Source organism: Plasmodium vinckei (genome assembly GCF_900681995.1).
Source record: "Plasmodium vinckei vinckei genome assembly, chromosome: PVVCY_13".
Lineage (NCBI taxonomy): Eukaryota > Apicomplexa > Aconoidasida > Haemosporida > Plasmodiidae > Plasmodium > Plasmodium vinckei.
This window is the reverse complement of record NC_051305.1, coordinates 476,024-501,552: the sequence shown is the minus strand read 5'-3', so window position 1 is coordinate 501,552 and position 25,529 is coordinate 476,024. Positions and strand designations below refer to the sequence as shown.

General features: G+C 22.6%; 6 protein-coding genes across 6 annotated transcripts; 4 read left to right on the top strand and 2 right to left on the bottom strand.

Moving 5' to 3' along the window:
* Positions 1-1,130: 1,130 nt before the first annotated feature.
* PVVCY_1301210 (conserved Plasmodium protein, unknown function) lies at positions 1,131-3,045 on the top strand (the record flags this gene model as incomplete). Its single annotated transcript, XM_008623797.2, has 8 exons — positions 1,131-1,575; positions 1,677-1,743; positions 1,871-1,982; positions 2,137-2,187; positions 2,285-2,400; positions 2,536-2,629; positions 2,715-2,870; positions 3,016-3,045. The coding sequence occupies 8 exons, from the start codon at positions 1,131-1,133 to the stop codon at positions 3,043-3,045; spliced, it is 1,071 nt and encodes a 356-aa protein (XP_008622019.2).
* A 1,682-nt stretch (positions 3,046-4,727) lies between these two features.
* PVVCY_1301200 (centrin-2, putative) lies at positions 4,728-5,507 on the top strand (the record flags this gene model as incomplete). The annotated part of the gene is made up of 3 exons (XM_008623796.1): positions 4,728-4,851; positions 4,974-5,128; positions 5,280-5,507. The coding sequence occupies 3 exons, from the start codon at positions 4,728-4,730 to the stop codon at positions 5,505-5,507; spliced, it is 507 nt and encodes a 168-aa protein (XP_008622018.1).
* Positions 5,508-6,515: 1,008 nt separating this feature from the next.
* PVVCY_1301190 (conserved Plasmodium protein, unknown function) lies at positions 6,516-14,351 on the bottom strand (the record flags this gene model as incomplete). The annotated part of the gene is made up of 1 exon (XM_037634719.1): positions 6,516-14,351. One exon carries the CDS (start codon positions 14,349-14,351, stop codon positions 6,516-6,518), a length of 7,836 nt encoding a protein of 2,611 aa, XP_037490776.1.
* A 2,544-nt stretch (positions 14,352-16,895) lies between these two features.
* On the top strand, positions 16,896-18,017 carry PVVCY_1301180 (pyruvate dehydrogenase E1 component subunit beta, putative; the record flags this gene model as incomplete). The annotated part of the gene is made up of 1 exon (XM_008623794.1): positions 16,896-18,017. The coding sequence occupies one exon, from the start codon at positions 16,896-16,898 to the stop codon at positions 18,015-18,017; it is 1,122 nt and encodes a 373-aa protein (XP_008622016.1).
* Positions 18,018-18,445: 428 nt separating this feature from the next.
* On the bottom strand, positions 18,446-21,391 carry PVVCY_1301170 (conserved Plasmodium protein, unknown function; the record flags this gene model as incomplete). Its single annotated transcript, XM_008623793.1, has 1 exon — positions 18,446-21,391. The coding sequence occupies one exon, from the start codon at positions 21,389-21,391 to the stop codon at positions 18,446-18,448; it is 2,946 nt and encodes a 981-aa protein (XP_008622015.1).
* Positions 21,392-23,470: 2,079 nt separating this feature from the next.
* On the top strand, positions 23,471-25,387 carry PVVCY_1301160 (M17 leucyl aminopeptidase, putative; the record flags this gene model as incomplete). The annotated part of the gene is made up of 1 exon (XM_008623792.1): positions 23,471-25,387. The coding sequence occupies one exon, from the start codon at positions 23,471-23,473 to the stop codon at positions 25,385-25,387; it is 1,917 nt and encodes a 638-aa protein (XP_008622014.1).
* Positions 25,388-25,529: the final 142 nt, after the last annotated feature.

Sequence of the window (25,529 nt, the reverse complement as noted above, 5' to 3'; positions counted from 1 at the left end):
TTTTTACAAACGTACAAGGGGCCATTTATTAATGATACTTTACGTGTATGAATATTTTTCCATTTTTACTAAACACAAAGAATATAAAATATTGGGATATTATGTTTGCTCTTATTATATGTAAAATATGATTGGCAGCAACAGCATAAAAATAGTATAGTAGCTGTAAAAAAAGAAAAAAAAAACAATGGTATAAAATATATTAGTTTTACACTAAAATAAGATTGGTTAATTTCTTATATTTAAACTGGAATTTTAATTTATATAAATATATTTTTTTATAAAAAAAATAAATAAAATAATATTTATAATGCAAAATTAGTATGCAAATTTTAAGTTCCACAAAAATATTTTACACTATAATAATGACGAACAAATTTAAAGTGCATATTTTCTCACATTGGAAATATGACAATGAGAAAAAAAAAATATTAGTAAAAATAAAAAAATATCCTCTTTTAATTTAATCCATTTGATATATTTTATTTTGTATTATGGTGTGATTAATTACTTTCTTTTTGCCTTTGTTCGCATTTTCATGATTTATCATTGTTTAATTATATTTTTCCTTTTTTAGACATTTATTATTATTTTTTTGTTATCATTATTTATATTTTCATTTACTCATTATATTATTTTATCTTTTTTAATGCTAATTATTTTTTCAATACAAAATAAATAATTTTTTGAAAAAATAATATATAAAAATTGCACAAAGGTTAATACTTAAGTTGCTTTCACATTATCACATTTATATGGTATATATGTGTATTATTACTCGAAACAGAAAATACGTATAGCATATATGTGGACATAACTAGTTTGTTATTTTTTTTTCATACAATTTTAAGCCAGCAAAAAAAATATATTTTTTCATTATTTAAGTAAACATTTTTTTGTTTGTAAAAAAATATGATGATTTAAAATATAAAAAAGGGTATAAAAGTAGAAAGACGAAGAACAATGATCACATACAGATTGATCTCAAGTATTTGAGATAAAATATGTTCAAGCATTAATCATATATATACACACACATATGCATATATATATGTAAAATTTCAACAACCATTTATCAGATAATTTCATATTATTATAAAATTAATAATTTTTTGAATTATTGAATTGTCATGATGGAGCAAATAACGATGTCGACGAAAAATAACATACCTAGCAATTTTGGATCTGTTAAAAAAGATGATGATAAATATAATGCAAACTTAAGAAATAGTAATGAACTTTCAAAAAATGATATATTTAATTCATTTTTTGAAAACTTTAATAATATATTCACATTCATAAAAGACACGAAAGAAAATAAAAATGATTTAGAAGATGAAGTTGATGAAGATTTAATAAAAACACTTTATAATTTATGTCAAAATTTTATAAATTATATAAAACAAATTAATGACTTTGGTAATATGCACCTTAGTAATAAAGAACAAGAAGCAATTATTGAATCTTATGAAAAACTTGTTAGACAATGTAAACAATATAATGATAAACCTCAAGTAAAACAATTGGAAAATGATATTTCAAATTTATTAGATCTCTTGTTTAATAATACTGCTGGTAAATTTATACTTTAGCATTGGCATAATCAACAATTACAGCTACGCCTAAAAAATATATGCATATCCCAATAAATGTATATATGTTTTTCTTTTTTATAGAGGCTGTTAATACCTTATTTTCAGCCGATTCTTTCTTCAACACACATGTGGAAAATTTAAAACTAAAGTAAGAATAATCAAACTTGATACGTGATTGTGTGTCTGTGTTTATGTATATATATTTTTATGCTTTGACAATGAACGTACATAAATATAGCACAATTTAATCATATTGTTATTGTTTATTTTTTTAGATTAACTGAAAGAAATCAAAAAATAGAGTTTGAGCAAGAAAGGCTAAAAAAGTTAGAATTGGAAGAAAAAGTAAAAGAATATGATGAAATTTTTGAAAAAAACAAAGAAAAGGTAAAAATAAAAAAATTATATAATAGTATGACTACCTATTTATAACAAATTTTAATTTGATTAGTATACTTCATTTGAGCTTATTTTTATTATATAATAATTGGTTATATTTCTACTGTTATATTCATTTTTTTTAAATTTTATATTTATTCAGAATAACGAAATGGATGAGACAATAACCAAACTAAAAAACGATATTAACAAGGTATAAGAAATGTAATGGCTAGCTAAGTGTGCATACAAATATGAACATGCATGTGAATATATTTTGTTGCCTTTTTTTGAAAATAAAATATTTGTAGATTACTGAAAAGATTGAAAAGTATGATACATATATGAAAAAAAAGAGAAAAGAAATTGACATAAATTTCTCCGATGATTTAGATTGCAAAGAAAGGATTAAATTATTAGAAGAAAAGTAAAAAGAATGAAAAAATAAAATTTAAATAAGCATACAATTTTGTTATGTACGTTCATGTTATTTTTATATATGAACGAATATATTTATGCACACATAAATATATATAACTTGTTTATTTATTTTACTTTTTAGCATAAAAGCTCTTGAAAGAAATATAAAAACAACACAATTGTCTCCTTTAAAAATTGTGCAAAGAACTGATAATTTTATTATCTTAGAATTTAAAGTAAGCTAATTTTTGTCCACATTTATGGTTATATTTTAAGAACTATTTTTAATTTTTTTTTTTTTTTTTTTTTTTTTTTTTTCAGACAATACGTAGAACGACACAATTTCATGTGAGTAACATTCAGTCTGACAATGTACATGTGGAAATAAATCCTTCTGATAAAAATTTATTATCATATATAAATGGAAATATAAAAAAATGCAAAGACGTTTCAGAAATAACCTATTTAATTAAGGAAGTATGACTAAATATTTTAACAAATTTTTAAATAATCACAAATATGTATGATATGTTTGCAATCCTTTGTATTATTGCATTTATTCAAACTAGTAAAAATACCATATTTATATGTGTTATATATATTTCATTTTATATTTTTGTAGGCTATATATTTGAATGCCCTAGATATTTGAGCTTTTTAGGCACACATAATAACCACATTTTTGTAGTATATTTTTTTTTTTTTTAATTTATAAAATTTCGATTTTGACATTTCTTTGTCTTTTCATTCTTTTTTTGTATAATTTGTAAGTATGTGAATTGTGGCATTTGCATATCCAAATTTATGGACAGACTTATCATCGTTATTTTTATTAATCATGCAGTATGTTATAAGTTATTTACTACATGATAATATTTAAAATATAGATTTTACAGCATTTACTTTTAATATATGCATGGTTTTTTTATTATATGCATTAGGATTTAGGCAAAAAGATTGTGTGCTTAAAATTATGCATTTTGCATATGGTGATAATAATAAATAGTATTGAAAAGTCAATGTAGATTTAATGGGTACATACATGTATGTGCACACATGTTAAGAAACAAACGAAATAGTTAAAATTTTTATCTTTTTTTACTTTATATATTTTTGTTTTTATGGTATGTTTAAAGCATATAACCATAAAGACATGCTTGTAATATTTCATTAATGGTTTTCGAAAACTTACACCTTATAGAAATGGTTTGAATAAAATATTTTTAAACGCATTTAAGCTAAATGTAAAGATGGAAATAAATAAAAAAAATATTTTCCCTACATAATGAAATGCATAAGTGTATTATAAAATTTCCATTAAAATTTTTTGGGGATATTAGAAAGAATGTTTATATTACAATAGCAGTGTATTTGTCATACATAATTAAACTCGTAAAATAAAATAATTTTAACTTTGGTAATGGTAAAAAATTGGTATAATGTGTGAGTGGTGAAAATATACACATATTTACATAATATATTTTCCGCCTTTTTTATTTTTGAAAATATGCAAAGTTTTTTTAAATTATTGAATAGCAAAATACTCACACCTTCAAAAAATTATTCATAAAAAATTTTATAAAGATAAATTATATTTTTTTTTTATTATTTTTAACGCTATTAAGTGATGACAAAAGAATAGGGATTATAATTTATCGCATCCGGGTATGCATATATATATATATATATATTCATTCACTATATGGAAATAATATATAATTATCTATGCAATATGTATATATATTATTTAGTACTGTATTTTGAAGGGGACAATACACGTTAATTTGTATTTATTATTTATTTTTTTTAGAGAAATTGTTTTTAATTTGATAAAATAGTAATTTTATAAAAATTGCTAAATTTATGAAACATTTCAAAACGTTTCAAATTATTTCTAAAACTTTCGAAATATTTCCAAATTTTTGCAAAATAAAAAAAAAAATTGGACTAATATATTATTTATAAATATTAAAAAGAAATAATACACGAAATCGAAATAATTGTAGTTATTACTAAAACATATTATGGATATATGAATCGTACACTATTTTGTTAATAATAAAAAGAAAAATAATAAATATAAATAGATAAAGAAATTATATATTTCCAGTCTCGTTATCCCTCTCTTTTCCTTTATATTATAAAATACATTTATAGAAGGGTAAATACAATCATGAAAAAAATAATTGAACTGATATTAAACCTAATTACTATATATACTTAACAGTGCACACATATGTGTACACATTTATTCAACATAATTGTATTATTTAATGAAGAACATATATTAACACACATATTTATTTAACTTTTTTTTTTACTATATATAGAGTAATGACAGAAAATACGTCTATAAGAAGAAGATATGAAAAGAGTTTTACAGAACGTCCAGGTTTTACTGAAGATGAAATTGAAGAAATAAGAGAAGCTTTTAATTTATTGGATACTGATGGAACTGGTATAAATATTATTTATCAGCATGTGTAATAATATAACATAGCCAACTTTCGCTATATTTAAAAAATTGTTTTTAGCTAGCTAGCTAAATATATTTTTTTTTTTTTTTTTTTTTAAATACAGGAACAATTGACCCAAAAGAAATAAAATGTGCTATGCAAAGTTTAGGATTGGATGTAAAAAATCCTATGATATTTAGAATGATAGCAGATTTGGAAAAAGACGGTTATTCGTCAATTGATTTTGAAGAGTTTATGGAAGTCATAACTTCCAAATTGGTAATACAGCAAAATAAGAAAGGCATAAATATTTTAATACATATTACAGTACATACATTTGTGTGTGTGTGCATTTATTTTTGTGGTGATATAATGATTTTTCTTCCAGCAAAATACAGTTTTAAAAATATATGCATTTTTTTTTTAATAGGGAAATAAAGATACAAGGGAAGGAATTCAAAGAATATTTAACCTTTTTGATGATGATAAGACAGGATCGATTTCTTTAAAAAATTTAAAAAGAGTTGCAAAAGAATTAGGAGAAACATTAACTGATGAAGAATTAAGAGATATGATTGATCGTGCTGATTCAAAAGGTGAAGGAGAAATTTCTTTTGAAGATTTTTACACAATAATGACAAAAAAAAGTTTTTTATAAGCATTTATTTGTTATCATAAATGAATAAATATAATAATTGTTTTTGTTACAAGGACATATAGCATGCTTACTCGTATATACACGACCCTATTATATAAAAGTTAATAAATACTAAAAAAAATATATTATTCAACATTATTATAACTGAAATGGCATATTAAAAAATATATATTTTTTATTATCATTGAATTATTTATAAAACATATAATTATATTTAAACAATTTTATGGCTATATAATATGAGCACTATGCAATAATGAATGAAGCTTTTTTGTATTACAAAATGTTTACGAAAAATCGCTTATTTCATTAGGAAATGCATTATGTCTATATACTTGATAGTAGTTAAAAAAATGTGATGCTAATAATTATTACATATATATATATTTTTTCTTATATGTGCATATATATAAATATATATTTATATATAGTACTTGATTTTTTATTCAATTATATTTTTGTCTATATTTCATTATATACTTTTGCATACTTAAACTGCTACACTCGCTTTTCAAAAGAGCAATGCGTGAGAGTTTTTCCCTTTCTTTGTTCCAAATTAATATATTTCAAAACTTAAAAAGTTTTTACAAATATGTGTTTGTATTAAATATATACAAGTCTTCTAAATATACATAAGTATATATACGCACTTAAATATAAGTACATATATTTTTTAAATATATGTGCATATATATAAGAACAAAAAAATAAAATATGCATACAAATAAAAGGTATATGACAAAGCGTTTCATGAAATGAAATTACTAAGGTTACATATAATTTATAAAAGATTAACGTAAAAAAAATGTAATAAGTTAAAAAATTAAAATGTTAAAAATTATTTACGCAAGGGTATTATATGCGTATTTAGTGAATGTGTGTAAGCCTATGGATTTGGGCTTAATTTGCGAATATATACTATAATGATAGGCTTTATTAAAATAAAATACTAAACATGTGTGATAAAACATGAGGTAAAATAATAGTGATAAGGTATGTTTGTTGAGCCTAGTTGATGGCATTTTGGCTTGTAAATTTATGTCTTATGTGTGTGTACAAATCTTTTATTTGCTCTTTGGGGTAAAAATTAACATCGTCAGAAAAGAATGAATTAATTGTGTCGTTAAAATTGATAACATTTCTGTAAAGGTTTTCGATGAGATTTAGTGAAAATTCTCGATTATTAAAAACATATTTAAATAGGTAAAAAGTGTCAATAATTATATTTCTTAAATTAATAAGTATATTTATATTAACATCTTTTACAACATTTTTTTCAATTTTAGTAACAATTTCAGTTAGTGTATTTATTACAACAAAGAAATTTCTTCCATTAACCTTTACAACATTAACTAAGTTATCCATAATTTCATCTTCATTTTTTATTTTTTCAATATTATATAATTCTTTTTTTTTAAAAAAATTAATATATTCAAAAAAAACATTTTTCATAAATACATTTATATTTGCAACTTGAATAAACATATGAAAATGTTTGTTATTAGCTTTTTCATAATCTTTTGCAAAGTTATTATTTACTAATGTTGTCAATAATTTTTTATAAAAATATTCTCCTTTTGAAGAATAAATATTTACAACATCATCCATAATAGATCGCCTGACCATGTACATAAAATAACATGCAAATTTATTTTTTTTTTTTTCTGCATCATCTTGGCTAGTTTCATTATTTTGGCTAGTACTATTAGCTGATTTTGAATTGTTTCCTACATTTGTTCCACCATTTGATTTATATTTTTTATTTGTATCTTGATCTTCTGGTGATTGACAAATTGTGTAATTTTCTTTATGTAAACTAAATATATTTGAAGTAATAATTTTATCGATAGTACTTAGCTTGATATATTTTGATATGTCTTTGAAAAAAAAAGAATAATAATCTAAATATTCTGAATCGTTCATGTCACTTAATTCACCATCTTTTGCATATTTAGCTTCAATCCATTCAGAAGGTACAATATTTTCATGAACTTTAATATAAGAGCTAATTAAATTTTTATGAAAAATATAATCATTATATATATTATTTTTATGTGCTTTTACTCTATTATTATCAAAATATATTGCAAATTTTATACAATTTTCTATATCATCTTGATCATTAAATTTTTTTAATAGCATATATGCAATTTTTGTTTTTAATATATATTCATATCGAAAATCTTTATATAAAAGTGAATTATTAAAATAGTTGTCCATGATACTAAAATCGTTGTAATTTTTTATGAGTTTATCATATAATACATTGAATAATAAAATTGGAATTTGAAAGATTACAAATAAATTATTTTTTATATGATTTAAATATGTACAAGCTATTTCAATTTCTTTATAATTAAGTAAGTGTGCAATATTTTTCAATTGTAAATTTATATAGTATAATAAATTTTTATCACATATTTTTTTTAAAATATTTATTTTATCATTTTTTATATTAGCACAGTTTGTTTCAAGACAGTTAGCAATTCGTTTTAAGTTACTTCCTTTATCCATATTATTAACATTTTGACGATATTTTTTATCTTTTAAACTATTACTTGGAATGTTATTTGTAGGACTGTTATTTCCATTTTCAGCATTAATTTCTTCAGATTTATCTGTGGAAAAATAATTATAATGCTTTAGCATTGCGATTAGATTTACGTATAAATATTCATATTTTTCTCTTTTAAATAATTTATATTTTTTTAATACATTTAATACATTATCTTTTAAAATAAGTTCTAACAATATACATTCACATGCACTAAGTTTTTTAATTTTAATATGAGCTGGTAAAAATAGTTTTTTTTTTCGTTTTTTCCCTTTAGACAAATATAAATATTTCTCATTAATATTCATACTAAATGGTTCATCATCATAATTATTTTCTAAAACATTTGAAGCATCACTACTATCTGAATTAAAAATTTCTGCTAAATTATTTTCTGTGACTTTTTTTTTTTTTTTTTTTTTTTCACCTTCCGATTTTGTTATATTTACTTGACTTTCTTTATTCAAATCATAGATTTCAGAATCTTGATCGTTTTGGCTATTTTCTTGAGAGTCTGAATTGAAGCTTTTATCACTACTATCAGTATGTTCATCATTTGATGAGTATGCGTCTGATTTTTCATCGTCAACTGTAGAATTAGTAAGTTCATTTTCTGAAGGCAAATTTTTATCTACTTCAGAATCATTTAGATTATTTAAATCACTTTTTGAATCTTGTTTAGGATAAGCAAATTGAGAAATTTTTTCATAAAAAGAGAAAGCAGGTTTAGACTGTTTTTGACTTTCATCATTATCTGATAAATTATTTTGTGATGTTACCCCTTTAACAATTTTTGTTCGATTTTCTTTTAAATCATTAGATTTATTATTTGAAGTTTTCGAATTTTTATATAGACCCATATAATAAATTAAATAAGATGGATATATTTTATTAGTATAAAGAAAGTCTTGAAGATTTTTTTTTATATCAGAGCTATTTTTTTTAAACCAAAAATGATATATATTAAAAACATCAAAAAGGGAAAGTTTTGCATTCTTTAATATTTTAATATTATCACCAGATAAAAATAAAACACTTTCATAAATACAACAATTTTTGTCTAAACGTTTTAATAACTTTCTTGATAAAGAATGGATATCATCAAACAAATTAAAATTATATGTTTCATCAAATTTATTTTTAATTTTAATTATTGAAGTACAGTATTTATTAATTTTTTCATTATGAGGATAAAATAGTATAACTTTTTCTGCCCAATAATGTAAATGAAAATTTAAGGCACATAAAAATAAGTCTTGTCTTAATTCATTAATATCAACAACATCTCGATCTAAATCTACATCTATAGAATCAAAAGAAATATGTTTATTATATGATTTTATTCTGCTCATACTTTTTTTATCAATAACAAGGGGATTGCGTTTTTCTACATTATTATTTATAATATCTATATCACTATTATAATTATTATTCATAAGGTATTCATTAATTCGAATTCTTTCATAAAAGTCAGTTTGTTTCTCTTCCTCCATCTTATTTTTTTTATAAGCATCTGAGTTGTAAAAATTGGATTCATTTTGTTGGAAACTTTGTTGATTTTGTTGGAAATTTTGTTGATTTTCAAATGTTTTATTGTCATTCATTTCATATTGGTTAGTAGTGCTCGTTTCAGCGAGATTTCTATTAACAGCCTTTTCTACACTATTTTGTTCATTGTTTTTGTTTAGGAAATTGAATTGGGGTTTAGTTAAGTTTGAGTCATTATTTGTTGATGCATGTGTGGTGGATGGAATTTCTTTTGTTGGTTGATCAGGAAGTAACATGTTAATATTAAAAATATTTCGATCTGTTTGATCTGCATTATTTGTATTATTGTGATTTTCAGTAAAAGATGTAGTTAATTTATCTTTTGAAGGAATATTATCAAATTTTATTGTATTTAGAATATTTTTAGTATCATTTAATGAGGTTCCTATTCGACTTTTTTTTAAAAATAAACCTTCATTATTTTTATTTTCTTCATTTAAAATATTGTTATTAAAATTTTTATGATCTGTATCATTAGTTCTTAAACTATTATTATCTTCATTGAAATTTGAAAAATTCACATTTTTAAGTTCATCTTTATAATCTAAATCAACATCTTTTCTTCTCTTTCTACTTATAATATTATCATAATTTACATTTGAATCTGGTTCTTTATTTTTATTTTCATTTCCTATAAAATTTGTATTAGAAAATGTATTAATACCAGATATGTTACTTGGTTCTTTATCAGTTTTAAAAGAAAAAGGACTTGTATTTTCTTTCGATTTATTATTTAGTGAAAATAATCCTGTCCCACTTTCATTCTCCTTTTCATTACGTTCAACAAATATGTTTGATTTGAGATTGTTATTATTATTATTATTTCCAATATTGAAAAGGTTTGTTTGATTATTAGAACTAGTTGCTATGTTGTTTGTAAATCCAAACTTTGGAGTAGCAATAGCATTGTCATCTTTATTTTTTTCAGTTATTAAAGGGGATGTTTTTTTTTCTTCTTTATCTTCTTCTTTAATTCCTAATCCAAAAATAAAACTTTTATTTGGACTTTTATTAGTTTCTTCTGTTTTATTTTGTAAAATTGATCCGAATCCTTTGAAAAGAGGAGTTTCCTTTGGTGTTACATTTTTATTATCATCTTTTTCAACCTTTTCAACTTTTTCATCATTTTTTGGAGCATCTTTTGGTTCCTCCTTTTCCTTATTAGTAAAACTTCCAAAGGTAAACAAGCTAGCTGGTTTAGGAGCCTCAGTAGATGGTTTTTCTTTATCTTCCGTTTTAGAACCAAATAAATTATTACTTGAAATAGATGTAGTTATATTTGTACTACTTTCAGCAGGTTTATCTGATGAAGTTCCAAATTGGAATTTTTTTTCTCCTAAACTTTCTTGAGATTTTCCAATACCAAATACATTATTTTTTGCAAGTCCACCAAACATTGGAGTATCTGTTTTAGTAGCTGTATCAGGTTGTGTAGTGTTAAATTGGAATATATTTGTTTTTTTAGTATCATTATTATTGTTACTTGTTAAGGATGGTGTATCTGATAATGATATAGGATTTGTTGTTTGCATATTTGAACTGGTTGTATTTGATGAAAATAATGATAGCATATTATTTTTTGAATTTTTTCTTTTTCTTTCTTCTAGTGTTAACTTTTTAACAGGAAAATTAAGACCTTGAGAATTATTTCGATCACTATTATTTGTTTCACTACCTCCAAAAATAGATGTATTTCCAAATCCAGAACTTGTATTATCAGTAGATATTAAATTATTAGTATTTGCATTTGGATCTGTATTAGGTTTTGTGTCAGTAGGTGATATAGTATTTGCTGGGGTTGAAAATATATTAGAAACTTCAGGCTTTCCAAATATGTTAGTATTTGTAGAACCAAACATAGTAGTAGTAGTATTAGTAGGTGGATTAAAAAGTGGTTTATTTGTGTTTGAAAAAAGGTTTGGTTTATCCATAGTTGAATTTATAGATTTATTTTCTTCGGTAGGAATTGGAGCTATTGTATTGTTAGATGCAGAATTGTTAGTAGTTGTGTTAGATGTGGTACCAAATAATCCATTGTTAGCATTTTCAGGAGTAGTAGATGTATTTACATTTTGTCCAAAAATAACTTTAACAGGTTTTGCTTGATTATTTAATAAATTATCTTTATTACTATATGCAGAACTAAAAATATTGTTTTCTGTTGTCATTGAATTAGATACAAGTATACTACTTTTTACAGATCTTCTAGAAAATAATGGTTTTTTATTAACAGTAAATTTAGATGTGGTTTCATTGGATATTTTTAGATCCTTAAATAATTCTTTCGAACCAGTATCAGCATTAAACAGATTATCAAAATTGTTGCCATTTTGTTGTCCATTTAAATTTGAAGACATCCCTCCAACCATATCATTAGAATTATTAGTTCCGAAGGTAAAAGAAGGGGTTGTATTATTATTTAAGTTTGAAATATTATTATTCATGAAATTTATAGAATCAGCTGGTTTTGTATTTGAAAACATATTTGTTTTTTGTAATAGCATATCATTTTCAAATCCTGTTTTATTATTTAATGGTAAGTCTTTATTTATATTTCCATTAATTGTAGAATTAAAAAATCCGGTTCCATTATTTTTTGTGCCAAAAAGGTTTGTATTACTATCATTAGTAGTTGACGTATTTAATAGGTTAGTTGAATTATTATTATTTTTGTCTAGATTATTTATTTGAGGAGTTTGAAATAATTTCTTTTGAGCATCTCCATTAAAAGAAAATAAATTATTTGTTGTATTATTGTTTGGTGTCGAGATAAAATTTGTATTATTTCCAGTCCCACTTAATGAAGAATTTCCAAATATAGATGTATTAGTTTGATTATTTTTATCAAATCCAAAAATGGGTGCATTATTATTGTCTAGGGTAGTATTAATATTTGAATTATTTTGCCCCGGTGCGTTATTATTCATCGACCCAAATAAATTCACATTTTTATTTTGTATATTAGGCATCATGTTATTTCCCCCTATAGAAGTAGTACTACCAAAAAGGGGTTTATTAAGTTGGGAGTTGAAACTATTATTATTGATTGAAGACATTCCATTGTTCATCGTGGTAATATTATTATTTGTCGATCCAGAAGTGTTTGATGAGAAGAGGCTAGGAAATTTTTGCATCGAATTATTTGCATTATTAGTAGCTGGTGCATTAGTTGTATTATTTATAGAATTGCCAAATAGAGAAGTACTTGTATTATTGGAAGTTGAAAAAAGATTATTACCCGTTTCGATAGGTTTAGGGGCTGTATTATTATTTCCAAATATGCTTACATTATTATTTTGACCAAACCCTTTAAAGGCTGAACCAAAGGTATTTCCAATAGCAGATGAATCTGTATTTGTATTTTTAAATCCACTAAATGTATTATTAGTTGAATTATTATTTACTGAAAAAAAGTTGTTATTACTAATGTTTGGTGTGGTAGATGTATTTGTTGTGTTTGCTGAGTTTGTTGGATTTGTAAAGCTTGTGAAACCACCACCTACTTGTTTAGATCTATTTTTTACATAAGGATAATCTACAATTCCACTTTCAAAATAATGACTATTGTTTGGATGTATTTGGCTAGGACCACTAAGAATACTACTATTATATTGATAATTATTTTTTTTTCTTTTTTTTTTAGCATGAGATATATTAAATATTTTTGGATGTAAATTAATAAACATTTCTAGTTTGCTATTAATACTGTTGATAGATTTTTTAATTTCTAATTTACTATTTATATAATTTAAAAACCAAATAAAAATATTATAATGTGCATATTCTTGTGAATACCAATATTTATGTATAATAAAGTTTGTAATATGATAAAAGATTTCCAAATTATTAAATTTCTTTTTTTCATTGAATAAAACATTTTTAAATTCAATAATATAATAATTTTTTTGATTATTTATAATATCAATAGGTTTAAATTTTTTTTTCTCACTACTTTTTAATAATTCTGAATCAGATGATTTATTATTATCAGAGTAATCTGATAATCTGTCTTTACTTATATCTTCATCACCTGAATCTCCATAAACTTTTTTAGATGTATTTCTTGATCTTTTTTTAGATTCTTTTTTTCTTTTAGATTTATCATTTCTTTTGGTTGATAAATTTCCATTAATTTGTGAATCGGAGGCATTGTGTATATCAGGATCATCTATGGAATTTTTTGTGTCTTCTTCTTCCCCTTCTAAATGTTTGATAGTTTTAATATTATGATGTTTTCTATTTTGAAAATAATCAAATAATAAACAAACAATAACTAATATTTTTTGATAATATAAATTTTCACAATCTAATTTTCTTAAAATAAGTTTTTGTACATTTTTTAGTAATTCATCAACATTATATTCTAATATTAATTTATTAATATTTTCTTCAGTTCCTTTTTCTTTTTTATTTTTTCCTGTTCCTGTTTTTTGTGTTGATCCATATAATCTTTCATTAAATAGACATATTCTAAATAAATGGATATACCATTTAATTTTATATTCTACTCCATAATTTTCAATTTTTAATAAGTTTGTAAAATTTGTTAATAGATTATCTTTTGAATTAGATAAAACTAAACATCTTGGTTTATTTTTTTTAGGGGTGGAATATATTTGATCATATATTATATCTTTATCATATCCTTTTTCATTTTCTAATTTTACAGAAGATTCACTTTCATTACTATTATCATGCCGATCATCTTGGACATATTTTCTTTTCCTTTTATAATTATTCATATTTCTTTTTTTTTTATTGCCCTTTATTTAAAATCAAAAAGATAATGATGGATGGGAGACATGTATGCAAAAGCAAACACATGCCCTAACTGACTATTGTAAATATCCAGATTATTTTATTTATTTTTTTTGAAAAAAAAAAAAAAACACTAATTATTGCATATCTTCATATATACATATGTGTGTGTACATACTACTTCGTCTTCAAAATATTTATTTTTTAAAATAAAATTTAAGTTTAACTTTGCATATTTTCTTAGTTAATTTTGTTGAAAATCTAAAATTGAGTAACAAACAGTCGTGGGTATATCATATATGGATTTATCATGTATGCATATGTGGTGGTTCATCAAAATAAATTCAAGGTGTACAATCTGAAAAGAGAATAATTAATTTTTTTTTTTTTAAAATCCTCTTTTTTCTTGAATAATTCAATGAACTATCTTTTTAGTAAACGTATGAAATACTAATGCATTTTGATTTAAGCTTGTCCCAAAATGATAGTAGTTGGTATGTATGTAATATATATAATTAATGAAATTTTATGCTTCTTTTACTATGCTCATGCAACACTATTTTAAAGCCCGTGTTATGTATAAGATATATGATTTATATTTGCGTGTATAAATTTATCTTTGTATATTTAACACATTTTTAAAATAAATTTTCCAAAATAAAATATACAAAGCAAAAATATATCCAATTATACATAAGTTTGTCATATATAAATAAAAAAGAAAAAATATTATATAAAGTGGAAAAGGAAAATATACAAAAATAATATAAGGGCATATAATATGAATAAACATACATACACTAATAAAAAAAAAAAATAATTGCTATAAATATTTGAAAATATTTTACTTATATAAAAATAAATATATATTCCAAATTGCAATTTTTATAGCCTCATATTTATATATACGTATATCTTATTTTTTTTTTTTTTAGCTCTGTAAAATAATAATGCATATATAAAATAATTTTTCATATGCATATTAAGATAATTTAATTTTTTCATATTATCGTCTTTTGCTATTTATTTTTCATTTTTTAATGTCAACAACAAAAGTTATACTATTGTATAAGTAAAAATAATTAACAAAACTGAGAAACAGAAAATGAATAAATTAATAATTGTGTATATCCTTTTTGCTCATACATTTTTCAAACTTATTAAATATATATACATTTATGTAAAATAATACAAGATTGTCTCACTAATATTCTTTATATAAGAAAATGATATATACATATAGTTATTTTTTTTTTCTCTATGTTTTGTATGAATATATTTTGAAGGTTAAAATAATATAACGGTGTAAATATCAATTTTTTTGAAATAAAAATATTTACTCTTTATATTTTCAAATTTTGTAAAATTTTCTTATTCTTCTAGTCCATTTTATGTATGCTTATTTAATGGGCATGCATAACATTTTAAAAGGTTATCACCATTGTTATGCTAATGTCAGATCAATATGTACTTTATAATATTACACACACACACAAGGGGGAAGAAAATATTGGCAGCTTATTATATACCCTTAATAAATATGTATATATTATATCATTTTCTATTAATTATTTCCACTTCATTTTGACAGTTTAATATTGTTTAAACGTGCTTATGTTGTGTGTCCCCCTTATTTTGTTTACTTGGGATTGTTGTAGTTCTTCATAAAAAAATAAAATAAAACAAAATAAAACATTTATAGAGGTAGTGCTCGTTCTGCTTTCTCCTTATATTTCTGATTTGTTCTGAAAATAAAAAGGATGCAAAAAATACAATAAAATAAAATAATGTGTTTTTTGTACATAATGGTATTATCTACATACACTAAAGTGATCTGAATTTTATAAAAGAAAAAATCGAAATTATTTGTTTCATTTTTTTTTTATTGTGCATGTATAAGTTGTGGTAAGGAGAAAAGAGCATACCTTCTATGATTGCAAAAAAAAAATGAAAAAAAAAAAAAAAAAAAAACCTGTACAACAACAAAAAATTTTTAATTTGATCTGTGTGTGTAAAACCTTTGCTTAAAGACTTAAATAATATGTAAAATAAAAATAAATAAAACTTTAGATATATTTATGGAAAATTTTGTTATGTGAGAATAGTGAGTATATGCCAATAAGAAGGTTGTACTAGTTGAAAATAAAATTTAAAAAAATAAACTAGCTAAAAAAAAAAAATAATAATGATACATATTTTTACACATATTAGGAATACTTGTTTAGTATGATTATATACAAAAAAATATAATTCGACAACAATTAATTTCACTTTTTTTTTTACAATTTATTTTGACAAAATAATACTAGTTTAGGATTAATCATATTTAGCAATTATTTATTTAATATAGTGGCAATTCAAGCTTGCTTTATTTTCTCTCTATGTCTTCTTAAAGTATTGAAAAAAAAAGAATAAACAGGTAGAAAAACGAGGATAAAGAGAGGAGAGTAACCTTTTTGTTGATCATGTGGAAAGTGATTGTTTTTATTTTTGTCTGGCAATGGTTGGGATGTGAATGTAAATCAAAAATGGGTATAGGAAATAAAAGTGGGTATATATTTAATGGAATAAATAAGAATATTATTAAAAGGGGGCAAAACGAAAATAATAGCTTAACTAAAATAAATGTATTCGATATAAATGAAGTTCAAAATTATAAGAAAGAGTTGGAAAGTGTTAAAGTAAAAAGAAATATAAGTGAAGCATTACATATGGCAACATATGAAGAAATGAAACGTGATAAGAATGTTTTTGTTTTAGGAGAAGATGTAGGATTATATGGGGGATCATATAATGTAACAAAAAATTTAGCACATTTATTTGGATTTGCAAGAGTATTAGATACACCAATATGTGAAAATGCATTTATGGGTTTAGGTATAGGATCATCAATAAATGGGTTAAGACCAATAATTGAAGGAATGAATTTATCTTTTTTAATTTTAGCTTTTAATCAAATATCTAATAATGCATGTATGCTAAGATATATGTGTGATGGGCAATTTAATATACCTATAGTAATTAGAGGACCAGGAGGAATAGGTAAACAATTAGGCCCTGAACATTCACAAAGAATTGAATCATATATTATGAGCATTCCTGGAATTAAAATTGTTGCATGTTCAACACCATTTAATGCTAGAGGATTATTAAAGTCAGCAATAAGAGAAAATAATCCTGTTTTATTTTTAGAACATGTATTATTATATAATAAAGAAGAAGAAATTCCAATTTTACCATATACATTACCTATTGATAAAGCAGAGATTGTAAAAAAGGGGAGTGATTTAACTATATTATGTTATGGAATCACTAGACATTTAGCAGTGGAAGCTTCAAAAGAGCTTAGTAGTATTGGAATCGATGTAGAAATTATTGATTTAATTTCATTAAAACCTTTTGATTTGGAAACAATTAAATATTCATTACAGAAAACAAAAAAATGTTTAATTTTAGATGAGTCTGCAGGTTTTGGGGGTATAGGAGCTGAATTATATTCTCAAATTGTTGAAAATTTTTCTTCAATTTTATCAAAAAAACCTGTAAGATTATGTACTAAAGATGTCCCAATTGCTTACTCTAGTAAATTTGAAGAAGCTTGTATAATAAAGAAAGAGGATATAATTTATATGGCTACCTACCTGAACTAGTCATACTAAATTTGATGCACACATTTATTCGTATCACTTTAGGAAAAATATCAATTTTATATTTTTTTAAAAAAAAGACATTCCTCTTTTTGGATATGTTCAATTGTTAATTAAATTGACTAAAAAATTTTTAAGTTATGATAAAAAAAATGTAAATATTAATAAACAAAAAAAAAGTAGCTAATATAACTAGCGAATAGGTTGAAAATTGGCAAATTAAAAAAAAATTATCGAATTTATGGTTAGTAAATTACAAAAACAAATAAATTTATTTTAAAAATAGTAAAATATTATTTAATTTTAAGGAAACATCCTTTATAAAACAGGGTGAAAAAAAACAAGCAAGTCAAGCATTGTCATACTCGGCAAGTGCAAAACTTAATATTGCTTTAGTTTTATAGCTTTGCTTTATTTTTAAAATTTGGGTCTCATATGTTTAATCGGTGGTAGTGGTGTCTAACTATCCATCCGACATCCAATGATGATAACAAATTTTGATTTGGGAATTCTAATGGATTTATAATAATTATTGGTGTATTACGTTTTTGTTTCTTTGTGTCTATATCAAATTCTGTCATTTTTGATAATTCTTCTTTATAATTACATATGTATAAAGGTATAGTTTTAATAGCAATTTTGTCATATAAAATGGAATAATATAAAACATCTCCTCGATATCTAAATATATATAATACGGAAGCCCACATAATAAATTCTATAGTATATTGAATTAAAGCAACGTTTCTGGAAAATGCGCTAAAAGTAATATTAAGAGTATGTAAACTAATTTCAAATGAAAAAAATGTAACAACAATACATAAATAATGTTTATACATATTAATCTTGGTATATATAGATTGCTCCCAATTATACATTCCTATATCTCTTACGTATGCTAATTTTTTACTTAAAAAATCTATAATAGAAATTATATTAGCAACAAGTATACATAACAAAAAGGAATACAAATAAATTAGCATATATGCATCATTTACAATATTTAGCTGATTAAATGATATTAAAATATATATATAGCAAATTACTAATGTCAAAAATAAACATTCTCGTTTGTTGAAATATCTTCGTGTTACCATATATCCCTTACTGATTAATAAAAGATTACCAAAAAATAGAGTATTAAATAAAGTGTTTAATGTCATAAATGCTAATATAGCATATTCCATAATTTTATTATACATATAATAATAACAATGAAGATTACAAAATATTAATAAAATTATAAAAGATGATAATCTTATAATTGAAGGTGATAATAATAATTTGTGTAATGGATTTAAAAATTCATGTCTCCATATTTCTTGTGACATTATTATATATATTAAAATAATTATTATCCATGATGGTATTAAAAATATACTTAATACCCATTTTAATCTATTAAAAATATTACAATCACTATTATATATATCTGGATATATTTTATTAAGATATAAAGGAAAATCTATTGTATAATTTGAACGTGCTTTCATATTTTCAATAACTTTTTTCTCATGTTCTGATATTATAGAATCAATAATAATTTCTTCACTATTATAATCATCATCCATTTTTATTTTATTTTTTACTTGAACTAAATAATCACCAAATTCATAACTGACAAAATAACATCGCGATTTTTCTGTTGTCAAATTGGTGGCAATACAAGTATTAGCAATTATATTGTTTTTTTTCATTATAAAAGGATTTATTAAATTGGCTCTAAAATTTGCTACATAATCGAATTCACAAATATTAAAGTTTTTTAAATTGTGATTATTTCCAGATTTTTCTGGCGTATTAAAAAAATTTACAAACTCAATATCTTTCAAAATTGTAAATAAAATGTTAGACAAAAAATGTTTATCAATTTCATCTGGCTTGTAACTATATGATGTAATGTTTTGTGTGTGCTCATATTTTATATTATTAGTATAAAATCCATATTGTTTAACCATATCAATTAGTTGAAAAATGTAATTGTTAATATTGTGTACAAATATTGCGTACATTATATATAAGTATTTATTGACATCGTACCATAAATTATTAAATGCGCTAAATTGGTAAATATTATTGTGTTCAGAATTTTTATACGTTTTGTGGCTGACTTGTTCAGAATTTTTATAGATTTTGTGGCTGACTTGTTCAGAATTTTTTGTGTCATCAGAGCTTAAATATTTTTTTTTTCTTACAATGTTCATATTTTTTTCGACTTCATCTTCATAATTGTAAGCTATATTGGTGGATAAATTATTTTCATTACTTTTATTATTAGATTTTAAATAATTATCCATGTCCATTTTCTTCGTTTTTTTTATTACAACTTCTAGTGTATTAACTTGTTTGCCTAATATTACAATTTCGGTTTTTAATGAATTGTTGTCATTTCCAAGTGTACATATATTTAAGCCCATATTTTTAAAATAGCAAAAAGGATTGGCATTATTATTAAAGAAAGATTTTTCGTGCTCATGTTCATTAGATTGTGAATATAAACATATAGAGTCATTATTCTGCATGTTGTAATGTTTTTTTATCTTTTTTCTATGTTTGCTATGGTCTATATCCAAAACTTTATGGATTTTGTTAAAATAGGTAAATCTTTTAAAGTCATGAGCATAGACATTTTTCAAATCAACGATATTATTTTTTATGGGGGTTGAATAATTGTAATAACTTTGAACATTTTCATTAATGGGAATGTAGGATAAATTTCGATTGTCTCTGTCTATTTCAATTACATTTTCTGCTTGACTATTGATAAAGATTTCTTCGATTTTATGGTTTTTCAAATTTCTTAGATCCAAAATTGGAAGGTTGAAAAAATAAACATTCCTCACTATCTTTATTATATCATGATTAATAATTTGTGTGTAAATTTTCAGAAAATATAATATGCTTTCAATTTCTTGTGTATCATATTTATATATTTGGTCGTTATTTTTTTCATTTAAATTTATTATGTAATTATTACAAAGATTATTTTTTGTGAATTTTTTTATTAATTTTTCATTTTTATTTGAATTATGAAAGGTATCATAACATATTAAATAACATTTATTATTTTTGTAGTTGTATTTTATATTTTTTTTATCATTATTTATTGAAACATTTTTAGGGGGCATCAATTGATTTATTTTGTCACAAGTCCCACAATTATTTATATGTTGTATTTTGAAAGATATAGAATTTTTTTTTTTAAAATAATTATATTCTTCTATATATTCATTTCGGAAACATTGAGCATAGTTATTATTTTTTTGTATATTAAATGATAATAAATTGTTAAAATTAATATAATGTGTGCAATTAATATATGTGACAAAGATTATATAAGCCCAAATAAATATAAAACAAAATAATAATGCTTTCATTTTAATACATTATTTATATGTAATTATGCTATATCATTACAAATAGCTAACATAAAAAAAACAAAAGTACAAACAACAACAATATTAAAAAAAAAATTCATTTATAAATTTGTATATATTTTTCATTTTCAGTATTCTTATGAATTATTTATATTAACAACAAATTTAAAAAAATTCTTATAATAAAACAAATTAACATTAATTCAAACAAAAAAATGGTATATATATATGATAAAAAATAAGCAGACACATATTTGTATAAACAATAAAATACAAAGACAGGGCTTATATAAATATGGCAAACGTATATAGGCATAAAAAAAAAAATTAATTTACATAAATACAATCATATAAAATTATGTTGTGTTAAAAAAGCAGTTTTAAAATATTAAATAAAACAAAGCCCAAAATAACTAAAACAAACTAAAAACAAATAACTAAATTAAAAACAAATACTAATCATAGTTAATAAGAGCAATGAAATCATTATTAAAGATTAAAAAGTATATATATGAAAATTTTCCTAAGCATAATTTTTTTTTTTTTTTTTCAAAGCATGTGTATATATTTGTGGGCACATAATTGTGTGTAAATATGTATAATGATGTTGATTTTATGAAAGGGAATGAAATTTATAAATATATGCATATATATATGATGGTATGAAAATTGTATTTTATATTTTTATAAAAATCAAATTATTAATGTCTATCCTTTAGCTAACATGTACATATGTCGGTCAAATATTTTCAAATAAAAAATGTAAACAGTAAAAAAAAAATATTATAAATGTGATTACAAAAATAAAAAAAAATACACACAATTCATAAAAAAAATAAAAAAATAAAAAAAAAATTAAAAACAAGTTTATAAAAAATAATTACATAAACTAGGATATGTTCTATGAAATATTATTTAACAACATGTTTAGTTGTCAATTGTTTCAACTGCTTCAAATGTTTGATCTGTTCACTCTTGCTCATTGTAATAAACAATGAGTATTCCTATATGCAATTAATACATATATACTTTTAATTTTTATAATTTTTACTTTATATTTTTTTAATTTTGTACAAGAAAAATGAAATTATTTTTATAAAACACTCTACACCAGGATTAATAAATAAGGGGGTGGTGTGCTTAATAAAAAGTACATTATTTATGTAATTTTTATATTTTATTATTTTTTAATTTTTTTTCGATTTTTTTTTTTTTTTCGAATTTTATTTTTTTCTCAGTAAAAATTATGGATAGATTGTTTAGATTAAAACAACTTAAAAAAAAATTAATTAAATAATGCCACCTAGATTATACCTATTATATAGGGACTAATTTTTTTTTTTTTTTTTAGTGCGCATTACTATTACTAATTTTTTACGGCTTATAATATTATATTTATGTGCGTTATATATAGTAAAAAAATATAGTATTATATATATAATTTTATATATAATTAATGTGGGCAATTTTTATCGCTTAATTTCATACGCCCTTAAAAATAAAGGGGAAAAAATATATAGTATTAATCCTTTAATAATAGTGTATGCATATTTAAGCGCACTATTATGTATAGTTATTTTTATGGGTAAATAATTATATTGGGGATGGGCACCAACATATGAAGTGGCTTTGCTTATTTTATCGATGGCACATATGGAAATATAATTATTTAAATTGGCAAAATTTCAAAAGGCAAATAAAATAAATACTCTTTTCCCCTAGTATCCGTTAGATTAATTTATTTTACATAATAATTGTTTCGTATTGCATACGTAATTTATGTAAAATTGTGGAACCCCCTAAAATAATAAACTATCCAACATATATATGTGCTAATATATAACACTCCCTTGTTTTTTTTCATTTTCCCCGTAATTGCCAATTTCCTACATATTTACGTTGTTTTTAAAGGCGTATACACAAGGCAAAAATAACCCGTAAAATAAATAAGCGGTAAAAATATATCACTTAAAATAAGCGGTAAAATATATCACTTAAAATAAGGGATAAAAATTAATTTTAAAATTAATAGTAAATTATTGCGAGGTTGCGTATTTCCAATTTGTGCATACCATTTCAATGTATCTAACACGGTTGAATATAAATTCTGTTGATAAAATTTTTGAAGATAAAATTAATAAAAATATTATTAAACGTTATTATTTTTATAGTTTAAAAGCTAGTAAAAAATATAATTTTTTTCCTTTTTTTATATCTAATAATATAAAAAATAAAAATAATTACAATAGTGACTGTTGTGAATTTCCATCATTTACTACTTATCACTATCAGAAATTTCACAAAGATAAAACTCATTCTTTGGTTTTTCCAAAAATAATAAAAAAATATTATAGCACTAATAATAAAGAAAATTCTAATATTTCTTTTACTAAATTTGAAAAGATGGCATCTAAAGTTCCCCAAGTAGTTAGCCTTGATCCAGCAGTTTTACCTGTAAACTACACAACCCCAGTTGATGATATAAAAATTGAATTAAAAGATTCTGGAAAAGATAGTTGTAGTTTTGATGAGGGATTAGTATTATTTTTAGTTAATTCTGCATCTGAAAAAGAAAATGGAAGTTTAAAAATTAGTTCTCAAATTAAGGATAGTAAAATAAATGAATTTCTATCAAATAATAATGATATTTTTAATGGAAAAATAGGAACACATAAAAGTTTTTATATATCTAATGAAAAGAATAAATATGTAAATTTATCTTTTATTAGATGTGGAGGAGTTGATGAAGAAATGACTGAATATGAAATTCGAAAAATAGTATCAAGTTTAGTTCGAGTAGTACATGATAATAAGCCTGCATCTGCATCTATTATATTTGAAATAGATATGAATGAATCTTTATTTAGATTCTTTTTAGAAACAGTTTTTTGTGAATATGTAGTTGATGAAAGATTCAAATCTAGCGATAAGAGTGATAACAAGAATTCTTCAAATTCAGGAAATATGAAAAATTTACAAATATTTTTAAAAAATTATAACAATAATTATAATAAAGAAGTTGAGAAAGCCCGAACATATTTTATGGGTACATACTTTGCATGCCAACTTATTGCAGCTCCATCAAATTATTGCAATCCTGTCTCTTTAGCAAATGTAGCTGTTGAATTAGCAGAAAAAGTAAACTTACAATGCAAAATTTTAGGAGTAAAAGAACTTGAAGAATTAAAAATGGGATCATATTTATCAGTAGGAAAAGGTAGTATGTACCCTCATCGATTTATTCATTTAACTTATAAAGGAAAAGGTGATATTAAAAAGAAGATTGCATTAGTTGGTAAAGGTATTACATTTGATTCAGGAGGATATAATTTAAAAGCTGCTCCAGGATCTATGATTGATTTAATGAAATTTGATATGAGTGGTTGTGCAGCTGTTTTAGGTTGTGCTTATTGTATTGGAACTATAAAACCGGAAAATATTGAAATTCACTTTTTAAGTGCAGTATGTGAAAATATGGTTTCTCAAAATGCTTATCGACCTGGTGATATTATAACTGCATCTAATGGAAAAACTATTGAAGTAGGAAACACAGATGCAGAAGGAAGATTAACATTAGCAGATGCATTAATATATGCTGAAAATATTGGTGTTGATCATATTGTTGATATAGCTACATTAACAGGTGCTATGTTATATTCATTAGGTACAAGCTGTGCTGGTGTTTTTGGAAACGATGATAAGTTAATTAATAAAATATTAGCATCATCAAAAAGTTCTAATGAACCAGTATGGTGGTTACCAATTATTAAAGAATATAGAGAAGCTTTAAATTCAAAAATTGCAGATATAAATAATTTGGCTTCATGTGGTAAAGCATCTTCTATTTCTGCATCTTTATTCTTGAAAGAATTTATAAAATCAACATCATGGGCACATTTAGATATTGCTGGAGTTGCTTGGAATTTCAAAGATAGAAAACCAAAAGGTTTTGGTGTTAGACTTTTATCTGAATTTATATTAAATCATTCTATCTAAGTATTATAGCTAAGCACTACTTTTTTTCTTATACATATGTATGTTATGAAAAAATAGTGAAATATATACTTTTTCAATTTTAAAGTAAATATAGTTATACACTATAATTTGAAAATTAGTAGTTTTATAATTAGTTAAATTA